Below are 17,282 nucleotides of genomic sequence, written 5' to 3'. Positions count from 1 at the left end.
CTAATGGCACCATTAGATTTTAAATCAAATGATTGAGAATTATTTATAGTTCTGATTTTAAACGAATTATGATTTTGATCACAATTTTCTTTATATATTGTAATACTTGAATTTGGAGAATGTGAAGAATAGAATCTGATATTTAGACTTTGGACTTCTTTGCTTATATACGATTAACAAGAGATATCCTTATGATACATAAATCTATTCCATTATTTACCCTCAAGAAAACATTGATACAAAGTTAAATTACAAAGCTACATAACCTTTATTGCTATACATCTTGCGTCAAATGTTAGTACTGCCACTTACAGTCCAAGAAATTCCAGGTGGTGGAAACGGTGTCGAAAAACAGCAGACGAAGCTTCTTCGTCTTCTTGCCCGAAAAGTAATCTTGAAGTGATAAAAATGCTCTTTCGCGGCCATAAAGTGCCTTCTTGTTATGAAGCCGAACCATCATAATCTAGAGCGAAGGATCGATGCGGTTTATAGGATTGAAAGGAGAAGCCCTCCGCCCAAACGCGCTTCTCATGGAGGGCGAAAATCTCATGTCCCAATCATCAACATTCTTTGGAACCCAAACGTCGAAGAGGAACTCACCTCACCTAAGACGCCATGCCATGGGCCTTATTTTTAATTCCTGCACCTGAAATTGATTCGAAACAAAAATAAGCACGAAAAAGTACTAAAATCTGGCAAACACATCATATTTCATCTCAGTAACCAACCTGAATGAGCTCAATAACTATTTCCCGAGCCAACGATGCAGCCTTATCTGGAAAAAATCTGCTAACGAAGAGAATATCAGTTTTTTTCCTTACAAGTTGCAACTCGAAACGAACAAGAGATGCACACACACACACGTCCTTCACATACGAGAGTAAAAGATAAAGAGGTATTAAAGGCTCAACGACAACTTCCATAGCTATTATGCAAGCAATTCAAACAGATCAAACTTACTGAACGTAATGTCAAACAATCAACCCGACTTCCATCAGCCATATAAATAAACCCGAACCGAGCAAAGGAGCTAAATGGTGCTCTGTTTCTTCGCACGGGTGTTAAACTAGTTATGCCTAATGAACAGCATTTCAAGCCGGAGCAAAGTAGTTTATTCCGCAATCATCTTAATCAACAATCACCGATATCAAACTCCATGGAATCAACTGAAATATATTAACCAAATTCAAGCAATCCATGAGATCCCCAACCTTGAGCACATTATCCAAACTCCAAAACTGGTAAAAAACTAATCCAGAATAATCAAAATTCACAAACCGGTAAAAAACTTCCAAGCATAGAAGCTAAAACACTAATTAAGCCTAAAACTAGATACAATTATTACTCCAATCAAGCATCAAACAAACGAATTCAGCAAATATGATCAAAATATCCAAAATTGCTGAGTATCTGAAAATGATGTGAACAAAAACTTACAAATTGAGGAATTCAATCAGCCAACAGATAAGTATAGAAGCTAAAACACCAATCCAGCCTAAAAATAGACAAAATTGCAACTACAATCAAGCATCAAACAAACGAATTCAGCTACCACGGTTAAAAAATCCAAAATTGCGAGGAGCGAAACAGAGACTTACGAATTGAGGAATTGAGCTTGGCAAACAATGGAATTCCACCCGAGAGAAGAGTAGAGATCGATATAATTCTGCAAATGCTTCTCCTGACTTGACATCCATGCAAATACCACAACTATTCCTTTCACTTCCCCCTTCTCCTTTCTTCCCCAATAATGATTTCCGCCTAATCCCCACATCCTGGGAACTAGCGAGGATGAGAATTTCATCGAATATTTGGAAATTGATGTGTTGAAGATAATTTGATGGGGTTGAGTGAGGTTTACTAAATGACATCTTTTGAGCTAGGAATTTTATTTTAAAATAAAAATATACGTATATATATTGGGTATTTTTTTTAATTTAATTTTCTTCAAAAAATTAAAAGCAACTGTGTGTCTCTTTCCGCCGCACCGCCAGTCTCGCCGCCGCGCCTCCGACTGCCGTAGCCGCCAGCAAAGCCACATCAGGTAGGTCGCACAGCCACAGCTTATGCTCTGTCAGAATTATACGAGTAGATTGGAAAAAATATGAATGCTAGTGCCCGAAAACTGTTTGATGAAATGCTTGAATGAATTGCGATGAATGCATCCTTGCAAGGATTGGAGTTTTGAGCTAATTTTGATTGATTCTTATTCCATTTAAAAGGTGATTGGAGAAATACTAGTATATAGGAGTATATAAATAGTTATGCTGTTGATTGACTCTAATGTCAGTAGAGATGAAACAATGCTTTTAAATATGAGTAGAATGTTCTTGGTTACATACATATATGTAGATACATGTGTTAAATTTATGCTTTTTATTTAATTTTGATGTTGATCTTCATTGTCAATGATCATTCTTGGATAATTGTTGGATGTTGATACATGACAGATCATGATAAGGAGCCAAAACATGAGCTGCAGAACTCACTATGGGGCCATTGGTGTGAAGGAAGATGCGAGCCAAGAAGAAATCCGTAAAACTTATCGATCTGCCATCCTCGCTCTCCATCCGGATAAGCTGCTGGATTCATCCGAGCAATCAAATCCCCTCAGGAGTGAGTTTCTTGAGGTGCAGAGGGCGTGGAAAGTGCTCGGTGATCCGGGATCAAGGGCCCTGTACGACTGTGATTTGAGGACGTTGAGACAGGAAGCTGTCGCTGCAGAAGACGTAAACGTAGGAGATATGATGGTTGTCGAAGAAGAAGAGGACGGAGGGGGTTTCGACATGTCCTATCAATGCAGGTGTGGTGATTTCTTCTGTATAAGTTCTTGTGAATTGGATGAAATGGGATATCAGTTTTCGAGAAAACGAGGTGAGGTTTCGTTGCATTCGTCTTTGTCTTTGCAAGCGTCGATTGTTCTCCCGTGTGGATCGTGCTCTCTGAAACTACGGCTAGTCATTGATTGAGGCCAGTGTTGATTGAATTGATAATTTCATTGAGTTGAATGGTGGATTTTGCTTTGGATTTCCATTCATTAAAGCATGGCTTTGAGTTGGAAACGTGCTCTACTTGATGTGATGTATTTGTAAACAAAGGAGCTTGATGCTGAGCATTGAGTTGAAACATATAGGTATGTGGATTCAAAGAGGGGTTTGATTTTGGCACGAGATTCTTTCTTTCTTGTCGTGATTATGTTAGGGTTGTAAATGAGTTGAGTCGAATCGTGAGCCAAAGTCAGGTGTCTCGACAGTGGCGGATCCAGGTAGGTGGAATCTGCCGACTCCACCGCTGACATATAAGGGTTGCAAAACTTTGTTAAATTCGGTCTTTGGAGCTGTTGTCGATTTTATGGTGTAACAAGACAACTCTTCGCCAACTCTTGGGTTGTGGTTCACTTTCATTATTCGTGAGCTAAACTTTACTAACTTGGAAATGTCTATTAAAATTTTGGATATGTCTATTAAAATTTTGTGGAAAACAAAGATTTAAATAATTATAGAGTACACAATCTAAACAAATTGGGTTATCATACCACGTGTTTCATGTGCGTTTGCTGATGTTACAATTATGACGATAATAGACCATAATCAAGACTTCAATAAATACCACATAAAAATTGCAAAGTTTTTGGATAAAATTCATGAGAATAGAGAGATTGATTAGAGTGAAAAGTGCAACGTTCATTCTGCAAAATTTCTCTCTCCAAATGATATGAATTATCATAGTCAACTTATAATCAAGGCCTCATTTTTTAAGGGAAACTAGTATTATTTCTGGCCGAAAACAAACACGCTGCTAAGAGCATCCACAATAGCGCCTAGCGCACCGCCTAGCCGAGCGCCGGCGCTAGGCGGTGCGCTAGGCGATCTATTGCAGCCGCCTAGTGGATTTCGCGAAAAAAAACCGCCTAGCGCTCGGCGGTTCCGCGGCGCTAGGCGGTGCGCTAGGCGCTATTGCAGCGTCCGGATCGCCTAGCGCGAATTTTTAATTTTTTTTTTCGAAACACTATATATACGCGACTTGCCCGTCATTTTCATTCGCACCACTTGTATTAACGAGTACTCTCTCTATCTAAATTTCTGTACAAGATCAATAACGGTAAATGGATCTCAACAACGAGCCTACTTTAGGGAATAGCGGATCTCAAACTCCCCCGATCCCCGTGGGAGGTGGATGGAGTCAGATGCACCCGAGTCAGATGCACCCATACTACAACATGTACCCGTGGCAGCAGATGATGCCCGGGATACCAGCCGGGGGGAGTCCGCCGGGGGCGTTTCCGGCGATGTCGGGGTGGGCACCCGGGATGCAGATGATGCCCGAGGGGGTACCGGCGACGCAGGGGACGCCGGGGGACGTCTATCGCCCCAGTTTTAATTTTTCGACTGGTTCGTCGCACACAGCGACGCCAACGGAGGCTGCGCCTCCGGCCCAGTTTGACACTTTCTCCTTCAATGACTTGGGGATAGATCTTTCCGGTGTTCCGGATGCTCCCGTTCAAACGGGGGGCGCAGGGCGGGGTCGGGGCGCCCCAAAGAAGAAAGGCAAGGGGAAAAGGGTCGGCGAGTCCTCGCAGCCGGGTGAGGACGACAACGCGGTACGGAGGAGGTGGACAGACGCGGAGAACGTCGCGCTGTCCAAGGCGTGGGTGAGTGTTTGCGACGATCCTCTCGTTTCGAACAACCAGAGGATCGTCAACTTGTGGGGCAAGATAGCAGCAGCCTATCAGAGGTTTTGCCCGGAGGGGAGGCCACGCAATGGGGAGGATTGCCGGAAGGGGTGGGACCGAATCAGGGTTGCGGTCTCCCGATTTTCGGGTTTGTACACCAACGCCCTCCGCATGATGAGCAGTGGCCAAACGGAGGACGACTACAGGAGGATAGCGGAGAAAGTCTTCCCCCTGAAGGGGGTGTACAAGGAATTCACCTACTGGAACTGCTATCTTGTGCTGAACGACTCCGAGAAGTTCCGAGTAGGTGTCGACTCTGGCTGGCCGAAGAAGCAACGGTTGAACTATTCCGGTGATTTCAGCGGCAGTAGCGGTGGTTCCCACGACCTCCCTGAGACGGCCCAGGAGGTCCCGACCCCTCGTTCGTTTGCTCGCCGTACTCGCCCGGTTGGCACAGGCTGGCTCAACGGGAGGCGATGGGGATCGCCGGGGGTTCACAGGAGGTCCAGTCGGCATCCCCCCTTGGCCAATCCACAGCGGATCTCAAATTCTTCGCGCGTCAACAAACGCGCGCTCAGATGGTCAAGACGATGGCCGAATGGCGGGCGCCGGTGGACCCCGTGGAGAAGAGTTTGCTTCAAACATTGCTCCTGAGCATGCAGGAGGATTTGGAGGCGGCACGGAGGGAAGCCGCCGGGAGTAGAGGCGGCGGAGGCGATGGTGGCGACAACGACGTTGGAGACGACGACGGCGACGACAACGAGGAGTGAATTATTGTACTTTTTTATAAATTATTGTAATTTTTTTTAATTATTGTACTTTTTTTAAATTATTGTACTTTTTAAAATTTTAATAGTATTATTAATGTTTCCCGTATGTGTCTCGTAAATTAAATTTCGTATATTGTGTGATTGTTTATTATTTCATTTTGTATATATTTGTTAATAGTGATGTGGATATTATGTGGCTAGGCTATGGCTGAGCTATTGATGGACTATTTGCATGTTTTGATGATGTGGCAGGAGGATTTTTAGTGATGATGATGTGGCAGTGACTAGGCTATGACTGGGCTATTGCTGGGTTATTCCTAATGTGGATGTCTAACAATTAGTAATATGCATATAACAAAATATGTAAAATTAAACACACACATCTCGAAATTTAGTTCTTCAAGCTTCAATCTAGGACCTTCTCAAACTTAATGCCGCCTTCAAATTGTGAATATAAACCAAATTTCACGGAGAGAGAGCTAAAAAGAGTTGATTTTGTGGATTGTGATTACATTTTTGGGAAAAAAAGGTTCCTTTTTGTACCCTTTTTTATGCCTATGATAATGTTTCTCCATTTCTAGGATTTTTAGTTTGGACCCATGTTTGTTTTTTCTGGAAATGTTAATGTTGGGTTTACCAGATTGAAGCTGTGCTGTTTGTTTGCTGGGGTTTATGAATTTGGTGGTTGAAATGCCCTTTTCATTCATAATGTGGGAAATAATTATCTTCTGATGAAATTGATGGAAGCATGTTTATCTTCTTTTGGGAAATTTTAATTTGTTAGCTGCCTAATTGTCTATTTCATTTGCATTTATCCACTATTGATAGATGAGTCACAGAAAAAGGCCTTGGATTGAAGTAGATGTATTGTCCACATTGAATTTGATGTTCAAGTTTGATTGATTGTAATTAGGATTTATGATTGAAATGGTTGAGGGCTTCTTCTTGTATGTGTATTTTTGCGTTGATTTCGGTTTCGTTAAGATGAATTGTGCTCGTTGATTGTTGCATTTGGCTGCTCTTATTTGACTGATAGTAGTGTGGAAGTAAGGCTATTGCGTTCTAGCTATGTCCATCACACATTGCTTGAATGTGTGTGTGTTGATTTATGCAAAATTAAATGTCAAGAACTAAATTTTAGTAGTCTTTTAGCTTGTGAAATTAGACACTCTACTGGAGCTGTAAGATGGGCTTCTTCTTGTATGTGTTTCTTTTTCGTGTTGATTTCGGTTTCTTTCGGATGGTTCGTGTTCGTTGATTAGTGCATTTGGCTGCGCTTATTTGACTGATTAGTAGTGTTGAAGTAAGGCTAACTGCTTTCTAGTTTTGGCATTACACATTTCTTGAATGTGTGTGTGGTGATTTATGCGAAATTAGTATGTCAAGAACTGAATTTTAGTCTTTTTAGTTTGTGAAATCGGGCATATGTTGCACTCTACAGGAGTTTTAAGATGAGCTACGGACAACAAAAGCATCGGTGGAGCGTGTACGATGGTGTCAAGGCTATCTCCGTTGCTCCCGAAGCTCTCATGGCTGAGATAAACTCCACCATTGCTGCTCTCGAGTATGCTCGTGCAACGGTCTTCTCACCGTCTCCTGACCCTGCTCCAAAGGCCAGAAACACTAACAGAAAGCCAGCTCCGAGCTTTGATGCTCAGATAGCCGATGAGGCTTACAAAGCCGGATTGGCATCCATGTCAGCAGGGAGGGTCGACGAGGCTATCATCTCGTTAAACCTCGCCCTCTCCAAATGCCCGCCCGAGAAGACTTCAGCCCTCGCCAAGATCCAGTCTCTGATCTCCGTGGCATTCCAGCAGCTACACGTGTCTTCTAATTGATTCGATTTTAAAGAAACTTCACCCCTTTGATGTGTTTGTTTGTCAGTAATGCATACTTTTATGTATTTTACCTTCCACTTTCTTCGTGATTCTTGTTCTCTTGCAACGTTTGTCCAGTTAACCTAATAACGAGGGAAAAGCACGTGGATGAGACGAACTCCCTGTATCTATAAATATACATTGTGTTCCTTTGTCTCACAGATATCGAGTGGAGATCAACGGAGAGCAGTGGATGTTTGATGGTAGCTCGGCTCTTGATGTGGATGCTCGGGTCATGTAGAAACGGTATTTTCCCTCTTCCCCTGCAGTCGCTTTCGTAAAAAATATTCTATTTACTCGGATTAAGTGTCGGATAAACCTTATATTAGGCTCTATCCTACGAAGTGTTTAAACTAATTTGTTTAGAATTTGAAGGAAAAATTAGGTAAACTTTTCTGTCTATTTTTTTAACTTAGCCTTCACCCCAAAGACTCAACTGTGAATTTTAAGTGGAATAAGGTGAGGGGCCACTCTCATTGAAAAGACTCTTAATCAGATATGAAAATTACAAAATACATACATATATGTATTTGTGTGTGTTTACATATGTATATAATTCTTCATCAAGAAACCATCAACACATCCATTTGTGTGTGTATACATATTTCTTTCTCACCACGACGATGTTTTATCGGTATCCTTGCATTAGGTGCAAATCCCTCTCTTCCGCTTTGCGAGAGAGGCTTTCCAAGTGCCCTCTTTTCGCGGGGAAGCTCTCGGGTCTGAGCTCCGAAACAGAGGATGCTGCCTGTGATTTTGATGAAGAAGATGAAGTAATGCTATGTCTCCTTTTTAGACTCTGATTGTTTCTCTTTTGAATGGCTAATGAGCTCGATATTTTCGGCGAAAACTCGTTGCAGGTTTTCGTTTCAGCGGTCATGAGCAGATACATGGAGTCCAAATGCAAGCGCAAGTCCGTGTTCGGGTCGGATGCCTCGAGATGGGCTCTCTCTCCGCAGCACTTCTTGCTCGCTCGAAAAGGGAGTTGGGAATCGCGCAGCTCCGGTGGAAATGGAGAGGAGGAGGAGTTTTCCAGTGCAGCTGCTCGGCTCACTAGGTGTTCGAGCGCTACGAGCTACGACACGTTTTTCTCGGTCAAGACACGTTTGTCGCGGTCATCGAGCTTGAAAAAGATCGATTCTTGTAAAGATTTTAGCAGGCGATGCATAATTATTCAAGAGCTTATGCAGTATGAAGGGTGGCCGTTTGGGCTTTGCAAGAAGGCATTTTTGCTGCCTCCGCTGCCGAAGTCGCCGTCCGATTCGTGGTCGTGGAGGAAGAACGCCGGGATTGCCACGAGTGTCGGGTCGGGTTGGTGAATAGCCGATACCCGAACCCGTTTAAGCAGCCCCACAATAATACATGGATGATATATTGATACCTACTTTGCTTGAGTATGATTTGAGTTTTGTGATTAATTTTGTTTTAGTATAGTGTTTACTAAATATATCAATTGGGAGTTGAGTTGGATAATTGAGTTTTTGGGCAAGGGATATCATTTCTTTCCTTTTTTGTTTGATAATTTCGGAATAAAGTAAGAGAACTTATCCTACAATAGTTGTAAAATTGTGGACCAAATCACAAAACATCAATTAACAATTCCATAAAAAGCTACTCCATGAACTACCCTCACAACGAACCCATTTTTGGTCAGACCTGTGGCACGCCCATGGCACGTGTGCATTGTGGCGGAGCGAGGTGGGCCGCGGACCGGGGCATGACCCCACCTGCGCTGATTCAGAGCACTCCAAGCCACTCGAAACCAATCACTCATGTCACGCATGATTTTTCAATATTTTGATAGTTTGTTCTAATTTCATAAATATCGCGATTTTAAAAAATACATACTCCCTATGTTCCACCACAAGTGATCAACTTTCCATTTTGAGTTGTCCCACTAAAAGTGATCAATTTCTTTTTTTAACTAAAAACAAAACATCAACCATCCTTACTTTATTCCCTCTCTCTTACTTTATTCTCTCTTTCTTACTTTATTATCTCTTTATCTCTTTCTTACTTTTTTCTCTCTCATACTTTACTCTCTCTACTTTAACTCAATACATATTATTTTCTTAATTCTCATATCCAAAAGAAATCTATCACTTGTAATGGGATGGAGGGAGTACGAAATTAGAGATCAATAAAATAAACAATGAATTGTAAAAGTAAGTAGTGAAACAATAAATAGCATAAGTCTAAACTAATTGATCGACCAATGTACATGATCTAATAAATTGATGTGACACGTGAATAGTATAGATCTGACTCATTTATGACACGAGTGTTTTAAGCACCCTCAACACATTAAAAAAAGCCATAAGTATCATCCTCCTCCTCTCTCTCTCTCTCTCTCTCTCATGGATGCAGCTAAGAACGAGCACGAGCTCGTGTTCGAGTATTACTACCATGGTGGTGCATATGTTGTACACCCCCTCCACTCCACTCTATCCCAATTACCTACGCACGCTCGTACACGGTAGGTCCCAAGCCTGTCAGAAGGCTGGCCAAGCTTGAACGAGCTCGGATGCTTAAGGGTGCAGGTTACTGTGGCTGAGAAGGATCTTTTGAAGGATACAAGATACTTTACTTTCAAACATTGGGCCACAGCCGGTGGTTGGGTGTGGTCAAGATACACGAAACAAAAGGGTAGGATAGTTGCTTTCATCTTTATGGGTTGGAAGGTGAAAAGGCCAAACAAAGAATGAGAAAAAATGGTTGAATTCTTCATAATAGACTTACCTTTATTTGTTATCAACACCACAAAATTAGTGAAACTGACCCTTTGATAGAGATGTTAATACTTTTTAGTGATGAGCTTTAGATTAAATATTGCAGAAAAAAGTACCATAAGTTGATATGAATACAAATGAGGGAAGGAGTAACAAAGTAAATCTAGACAACATTTCAGAGGGAATCGATCTCTTACATGAAATAAACAGACACGTACACGTACAGTTACTGAAGAAACGACTGTTTCGTATCCAAAATCTAGAAAACAACAGTGTCCAGCATAGTCCCCAAAGTTTGGACTATGTTGGAAGACATCAAGTTTGAGACATGCTCCTCGAGATGCTTCTTGGCGTCTTGCTTTCCCACATTGGCGATTGCTAGCTTCTCAGGCGACAGCTCATCCTCCTCTTGGACCGCTTTATTGTACTTGATGGCTAGGTTTAGCATCTCCTGTTTTTGTAGACAATGATAAATGAATTACATTAGAACAAGAAAGAGGAAATTCATGGTATTTAGATGTACTTGAATAGTACCTGGACTGTCTGCTCATTCATTTTGGAGTGGGTGTCGAACCGCTGGAGGGTCAATCCATCTGTCCATTTCTTTTTGTGGAGATTGAGGAGCATCTTCTCCTCAAGTTCGTTCTTCCGGTAGTTTATGGCAATGGAGTAATAGTGCCTGTTCAACCCATGAATCAATGCCTGGAGTGGATCAAATCAATATTAGAAACTGATTGTAAGACAATTTTGATGTAGGTCAGTCACTGAGCTTCAAATTATAATCAATACCTGGATAGATGGTTTATTGAGATGCCCCACGTTGGAAGTGGTTTGTCGCGGTTCTTGACCCAACATCATGGTTTGAGGGTTAATGAGTCGGAAGGCATCAATTACCACCTTACCTTTAACACTTTGAATTGGATCTACCACCACAGCTACTGCCCTCTGATTTAAAGCTTCAAAACTCTGCATCAATAATTACATCAGTTCTTCAGCTTGAAAACATACACTTGTTAACAACCCATGATACACAATAAGTAAAATAGTGAATGTTTTTTTCCAACAGAACCATCTCTACCATATACTAATGCAGACTAAAGTTAAATGTACAGATCCCCCTTTCAACTTTCCAGAAATACAATGCAAGGTGCATCGAGGGTTAGAGACTGAGTGAGCTAAAGCATATTAAGCCTACCCATATTTCATGGAATAGTGCATAACTCAAAAGGAAAGAACAAAGATCATAAGCACACCAATAAGCATCTCCTAAGTCCTAAGCATATTTAAAATTAATCAACAATATCTTTATAGCAACAGAAGAGTATAATACGGAAAAGTAATGACCTGCTGAGTGTTAATGTCAACACCCGAGAGCCAACATCCAAAGCCAGGATGTGAATGGTACCAACCAACCACCATCTCAGGTCTGTAACACACAACAAAGTACATGCCTCAATACTGAGGTAATATAATCACATTCATATACTTCACATAAATATTTTGTGAGAAGCATACTTCAATATCAACCAAACCAACACAATACCTTATAATACAGTACAAAAATTGATGCTTAATGCATTCTAATGAACTACGAATAATATTCCGAATACCAATAATCAGAATAACATACTCCTACAGATATCAGTCACGTTTTTCTTAGGGACAAATTCGTGAAAATACCTTCTTTATACTACAAAATGACTATAGAAGATTCGAATGGAATTGATTTGCTATGATATCTAAATCCTATTAGAACACCAACCAATCAGAACATTATCTTCCGGTTTCCATAGCACAAAATTGAGATAGCTTACTGCAGAAACATAGTAAATTTAAGCATACAATACGAATTTAAGCTAAAGAAAGAGAAAAACAAAGCTGCAGATCACACTAGAGCTAAAAGCCTAATCACAATTACAACAATTTCCTAACATTGATTCTAGATCACGAATAATTCTGGTACCTTCCGGTCTGCTTCAACATATCAAGCATATTAGTCTGGAAAACGTGATCGACGGCCTCGACACTGACCCCAGTTCCACTCTGCGGCATCGCGAAGACATCCACCACACGCACCGTGTACTCGTCCACAAACTCCCCCAGCATTAGCCCCATCACCTCCATCGGTACCCCGGCTCTACCTGCAGCCATCAGCGACAGACATCATAAGCCCTAATTACATCAGCCAGGGAAGAGAAACAGAGAAGAATTGGATCAATCTACGATCCTGAGAGGAACCCTAGATTTACCGTGTTTGAGCATTTTGAGAAGGGCGAGAGACGAAATGTAGACTTGCTCGGAGGAGTCAAGCGTTGGGGAGTCCGGCGGCGGGTGGCCGAGGGCTCCGCCGGCGCCGGCGAACATCCGGTGAAGTCTCTCCATGCCTGCCATTTTCAATTCGGAAGAAAAATGCCGATTTTCTGTTTGCAAATATTATTGGTTGAAGCAGAGAGTTTTGAAGTAAAAGTATTTCTTTGGAAACAAGACAACAGATTTGCAATTATGCCCTTACATTTATCTAATTCTGATTTCTGGCCATGTATAAATATAATTGCAGCAAGATCTGCCCCTCCGTTGCCAACTGCGCTACGCCCCTGCGGGCGCCATGTATAAATATGATATCTAGGGGTGTCGAAACGGGTAACGGGTAATATCTATCCCGACCTGATACCCACCGAGTATCAGGTACCCGTTACCCGGCGACAGCTGGGAATGGGGCGGGATCGGGTAGTGTGTTTTAAAAGTTTGCGGGTATAGGTATACCTGATACCCGCGCGAGTATACCCGTTAAACCCGATAATACTCAGTACTTTCATGGTTAGGATTTTTTTTATTTTTGTTTTAATTAATTAGTTTCAAATATATACCGCCGAATGAACTTTATTCCTTATTGTATCTTCTCTCTTACTTGTCTTCCAATTAATTCCATCCCTTCTAAGTTCTACCCGCCGCCCGCATATGCCACCGCTATCGGACTACAGCTCCCACCCGCAGGAGTTTAGGTTTCTTTTATTTTTCTCATTTTAATCATATTATCTGTAAGTAAGAGATTAGAAATCAACGTATTTGTGCATAGTTAAATGGTTGGAAATTATGCAAATACAACAAAGTAAAAAACACAAATATATGAAATCATAGTGTAGCAATAATCTCAAATTTCATTCTTGAATTACAAATATGTAAAATTACAGCTAATGGGTTTGGGTACTTGCAACTGCGGGTATAGGATAATACCCATATAACCATACGGGCCGGGATTGGGTAGTACTCCCTCCGTCCCACAAGAATATGCACTCTTTCATTTTTAGTCCGTCCCACAAGAATATGCACTTTCCAATTTTGGAAACTCTTTTCACTCTAATGAGGTGAGACTCATTCTCCACTAACAATACTTTAATTATTTTTTCTCTCTACCTCTCTCTTACTTTTCCAATTTTGCATTAAAACTCATGTTGAACCCAAAGTACATATTTTTTGGAAACGGAGAGAGAATAATATTGATATCTACCCATTTCGATACCCCTAAATTGATATCTACTGATTTGTTTAGCCCAATAGCCTATTATCCATATTTTAAGCCACGTATAATCTATTTATTATAGTAGTAGTATTTAATTATACACTCTTCTGTGTGCAAATTGTGAAGTTAAAGTGTTACTCAAATAATTATGTTATGTCAAGTTTACAAATGAACTGTGGTATGTTTTGTCATATTTGTACAAGTTATATTGCTTTCCTGTCAAACTAAGTCCTTAAAATTTATGTTTATGTTTAACTATTTTGCATTGTATTATTGTCATATTGAATCGATCATGATCCAACAATATCAAATCAATAATTCCGCCGTCTTCAAAGAATATGCATTTTGGGTTTGGCATAAGTTTTAATGCAAAATTGGTAAAGTAAGAGAGAGATATAGAAAAAGTAATTAAAATATTATTAATGGAGAATAGATCACATCTCAATAGAAAGAAAATAGTTTCCAAAACTAGAAGTGCATTTTTTATGGGACGGACTAAAAAGAAAAAATGCATATTCTTGTGTGACGGATGGAGTAATTTTTACCTTGCTAATGAACTATGCGGACTAAACATTTTATATAAATTATTAGTACTTCATCAAGGCTTAGAGCATCCTTAACGCAAGCGGGGCCGGACAGTGGTGGAAACAGAAAATCGATATAGTAGGGACTATCTATTCTAACTTTTGGATGAAATAATAAATTTCCTATATTTTATTATTTTGGTAGGGGCTTTTGCACATTATTTTATACAAAATACTAACAAAATTATAATGTAATACAACTAAAATAATAAAAAAAATTAGTTTGGGAAGTGCTTAAGCCCCTCCCTAGTAACACGTGTGTCAGCCAATGGGGTCGGACCGCACCTAGGACCCGACCCGCCTGCCTGCGCGTTGGAGGAGGGAGGGGGCTAGCGGCCTGAGCCGGGCCTGGTTGCGGTTCGGCCCGGTGTTGCACGCTCCCATGACAGGCCGCATTTGCGGTCCGGGCCAATGTTTGAGGGGGTTCAGGCCGGACCCGGGCCGCAACTCAATTTTTTTTAAATTTTTCCTTATAAATACCATATCATTTTCATCTTCATTTCTCTCCCTCTCAACTAAATTTTTAGGTTTGTAATTTTTCATTTTCGAATGAACAATGAATTTTTCGTGTTTTAATTGTTTAATTTTTCTATTTATGAGTAAAATAGCTTGTAGTTGTGAATAGTATAACTTTATAGTTGAGGCCTGGAGGGGCCCTGTAGGGTTATAGGAGTTGTGGCCTGACACAGAAAATTAGGGAATGATGATGTGGAGGGGGCTTGGGCCTGGATCCAGGCCAGGGTTGCGAAAAAAAATATTAGGGTAAACTAAAATTTATTTTAGACTTACTTTTAGTAATATTTTAAAATCCAATAAACTAAAATTTATTTTTGACTTACTTTTAGTAATATTTTAAAATCCAACATTTTCTTTTATCTGAATAATTTTCATTTAAGTATATACTTCTATCATCCATGTATTTACGCAAATTATTTTCATTGAAGTTAAGCCCAATAGCTCGATAGTAACCATACATTAAGTCCACTAGTCTATTTTTTACCTGTATATTTATCTATATACTTCTAAAACTGATTATAGCCCAATTGTTTTATAGTCGGTTAAAATTTATTTGTCATTTGTCAGACCATTAAAATAAAATAAAATAAATAGAGAGATGGTAATTGTGAGAACACGACATAGAGAAAGAAAAAAAGGAAAGAACATAATACTTCACTGTCTTCCTTTCAGACTTTGTATTATTTGTTGCACTCTAAATCAAAAACTTTGGTATCACTGCGTAGAATGATAGAATATTCATGTAAGTTTGAAAAGTAAACTAATCTCAAGATAAAACCTTTTGAATACGTGAACAAATTTTATATGTTAAACTCCACTAACTCAATACATAAGTATAATTTAATCAACTACCAAACATCATATATTGTCGAAAAAGTATGCTCGAGATCTAAAAAAATCCTAAAATTATACCAACTTGACAGCATGCACTTTAACTTTTATCATAAAAATTATACTATAAATCAATTCCAAATAGTACTTGGCTCATAAGTGAGGCCACAACAAAAAATTACTCACGTGCATCATGCATGCATGCTTTTTTACATGAATACAGCCAAAATAAAACTAACCTTACAAGATCGTATCTACTTCATGAATTGCAACTCTTATTATGTATACTCTATGCCTGTAGAGAATCCGCCCCCCTCCCCTCTCTCAGATCTTCAATCGACCTCCTCCGATTCTCCCCCAAACCGGCGGCGTTCAGCAGCCGTTCACCCCTCTCCCGCCGCGGAGTCGCCGGTCTCCGCTTACATGCGGTTTCTCCAGTCCTCCGCCCCTGCCGCATCAGCTTCCTACCTCTGGCCTACTCCGCCGCCGGAATCGCCGGTCTCTGCTTACATGCGATTTCTCACTGCCTCACCGCAGTGGAACGCCGCCGCTGCCGTTTGGGTGCATTCCTTCTCCGAAGTCTCCCTACGGCGCGCTGTTCTCGCCGACCGGTCAATTGGGGCTGCCGCAGCTGCCATTGTCGCCTACTCCGCCCCTTTCGAGCCCTAGGTGGAAGGGGATTCTCTAAATGTAAGATAAAAGGTAAGGGATTTTGGGATTCTACAGCTTCTTATTGCTTAGGTTTTGATGGTAGCAATACTGTATATTTACATGGTTTTGGGGTATGATTATAGTAAGGAATTGTTGTATTTACATTTGTTATTTACATGAACAGTGAAGAAGGCAAAGGAAGTTAAGGTGTCTTTGTCTTTCCCTGTTATTAGAATCTATAGGACTCAATGGAAATTCAGTTCCAAAATTTCCCCTTTCCATTTCATCTGTTTATGGACTTGTTTTTCATGATTATATACATATTGGAACATAACTGAACTCTTGGCTTCATTTTGAATATAGTTTCAAACTGTACTATAACATGGAAAGTTATGGACTTGTTTATTTAGGATTTGTAAAATTATTGCTTAAGATGTTGCAGTGAATCTGTAAACTTTAGGAAATTGATCGTTTGGGCAGTTCACGTGTTGCAAGTAATGCAAAGAGTTTGTTACCCTTTTGTAGTTATGCTTGTCGGTGAGATACTCAAGTGCTTAGATCCAGACTATCTGTCTCCTGGGATTTCATTCCAAAGAAGCCTACGGCTTTATGAACTCTGGCGTACATTATGAAACATCATTTCACGTTGAGAATATGTGTACACGTTCTAACTATAAGTTGACCAAACATATGCATAGAATTTAGCAGAGCTTCCATATTCTAGGTAAAATGGTATAAAGGTTCCACTTTTTTTGTGAGATTGAGAGATGAGAAAATTTAATTAGTGACTCCCTTTGCTGTCATACTTATTGATGAACTTCTCGTTGTCAAGTAAATTTGTTTTGAAAATAAAAAACATGAATATCATCATGATCCTTGGGTTGTACTAATGCTGAAGGATTTAAGGATACATCCCTATAGTAGCAAATTTAGTGGTGATGCGCATCTGCTTGGATTTTGCAATTTATGACCAAATCCTTGTGCTTCAATGTGTAAATGTGTTAGTTTCTATCTACTACTATTAGATTTTGGTATATTGGCTGATGCTTTAACAGCCAAGTCATATCTCGAGCTACCTATACAGCTATACTGTCATTTGAAACAGGAAAAGACTATTGTAGGAATTGTACTC

At 40.3% G+C, this 17,282-nt stretch overlaps 5 protein-coding genes across 10 annotated transcripts; 3 read left to right on the top strand and 2 right to left on the bottom strand.

Annotated features, from left to right (window-relative positions):
• Nucleotides 1–189: 189 nt before the first annotated feature.
• On the bottom strand, nt 190–2,014 carry LOC121763310. Of its 5 annotated transcripts, none has more exons than XR_006042420.1 (4): nt 1,599–1,973; nt 961–1,166; nt 729–786; nt 190–646 (listed from the first exon to the last, which is right to left on the bottom strand). XR_006042420.1 is itself a non-coding variant. In XM_042159304.1 (4 exons), exons 1-4 carry the CDS (start codon nt 1,869–1,871, stop codon nt 602–604), a joined length of 456 nt encoding a protein of 151 aa, XP_042015238.1. In that variant the 5' UTR covers nt 1,872–2,014; the 3' UTR covers nt 190–601. The 5 variants fall into 5 exon arrangements, 2 of the variants coding, with proteins under 2 accessions (XP_042015238.1, XP_042015239.1); XR_006042421.1 differs by lacking the exon at nt 961–1,166 and adding an exon at nt 1,438–1,495 and having other exon boundaries at nt 1,599–1,717; XM_042159304.1 differs by lacking the exon at nt 961–1,166 and adding an exon at nt 1,438–1,517 and having other exon boundaries at nt 1,599–2,014.
• On the top strand, nt 1,907–3,184 carry LOC121763309 (DPH4 homolog). Its single transcript, XM_042159303.1, has 2 exons — nt 1,907–2,044; nt 2,451–3,184. Exon 2 carries the CDS (start codon nt 2,454–2,456, stop codon nt 2,967–2,969), a length of 516 nt encoding a protein of 171 aa, XP_042015237.1. The 5' UTR covers nt 1,907–2,044; nt 2,451–2,453; the 3' UTR covers nt 2,970–3,184.
• Nucleotides 3,185–5,832: 2,648 nt separating this feature from the next.
• LOC121766144 lies at nt 5,833–8,825 on the top strand. Of its 2 annotated transcripts, XR_006042921.1 has the most exons (4): nt 5,833–5,971; nt 6,884–7,565; nt 7,969–8,092; nt 8,180–8,193. XR_006042921.1 is itself a non-coding variant. In XM_042162492.1 (2 exons), exons 1-2 carry the CDS (start codon nt 7,844–7,846, stop codon nt 8,636–8,638), a joined length of 708 nt encoding a protein of 235 aa, XP_042018426.1. In that variant the 5' UTR covers nt 7,647–7,843; the 3' UTR covers nt 8,639–8,825. The 2 variants fall into 2 exon arrangements, 1 of the variants encoding a protein (XP_042018426.1); XM_042162492.1 differs by lacking the exons at nt 5,833–5,971; nt 6,884–7,565 and having other exon boundaries at nt 7,647–8,092; nt 8,180–8,825.
• Nucleotides 8,826–10,198: 1,373 nt separating this feature from the next.
• LOC121766034 (26S proteasome non-ATPase regulatory subunit 14 homolog) lies at nt 10,199–12,495 on the bottom strand. The gene is made up of 6 exons (XM_042162361.1): nt 12,298–12,495; nt 12,012–12,189; nt 11,393–11,474; nt 10,838–11,014; nt 10,583–10,750; nt 10,199–10,499 (listed from the first exon to the last, which is right to left on the bottom strand). Exons 1-6 carry the CDS (start codon nt 12,437–12,439, stop codon nt 10,308–10,310), a joined length of 939 nt encoding a protein of 312 aa, XP_042018295.1. The 5' UTR covers nt 12,440–12,495; the 3' UTR covers nt 10,199–10,307.
• A 2,771-nt stretch (nt 12,496–15,266) lies between these two features.
• LOC121765618 (VQ motif-containing protein 9-like) lies at nt 15,267–16,418 on the top strand. The gene is made up of 2 exons (XM_042161821.1): nt 15,267–15,275; nt 15,801–16,418. The coding sequence occupies exons 1-2, from the start codon at nt 15,267–15,269 to the stop codon at nt 16,185–16,187; spliced, it is 396 nt and encodes a 131-aa protein (XP_042017755.1). The 3' UTR covers nt 16,188–16,418.
• The last annotated feature ends 864 nt before the right edge of the window (nt 16,419–17,282 follow it).

Source organism: Salvia splendens, chromosome 14 (assembly GCF_004379255.2).
Source record: "Salvia splendens isolate huo1 chromosome 14, SspV2, whole genome shotgun sequence".
Lineage (NCBI taxonomy): Eukaryota > Viridiplantae > Streptophyta > Magnoliopsida > Lamiales > Lamiaceae > Salvia > Salvia splendens.
Note: the sequence above shows the minus strand (reverse complement) of the source record. Positions and strands in the feature narration are given on the sequence as shown.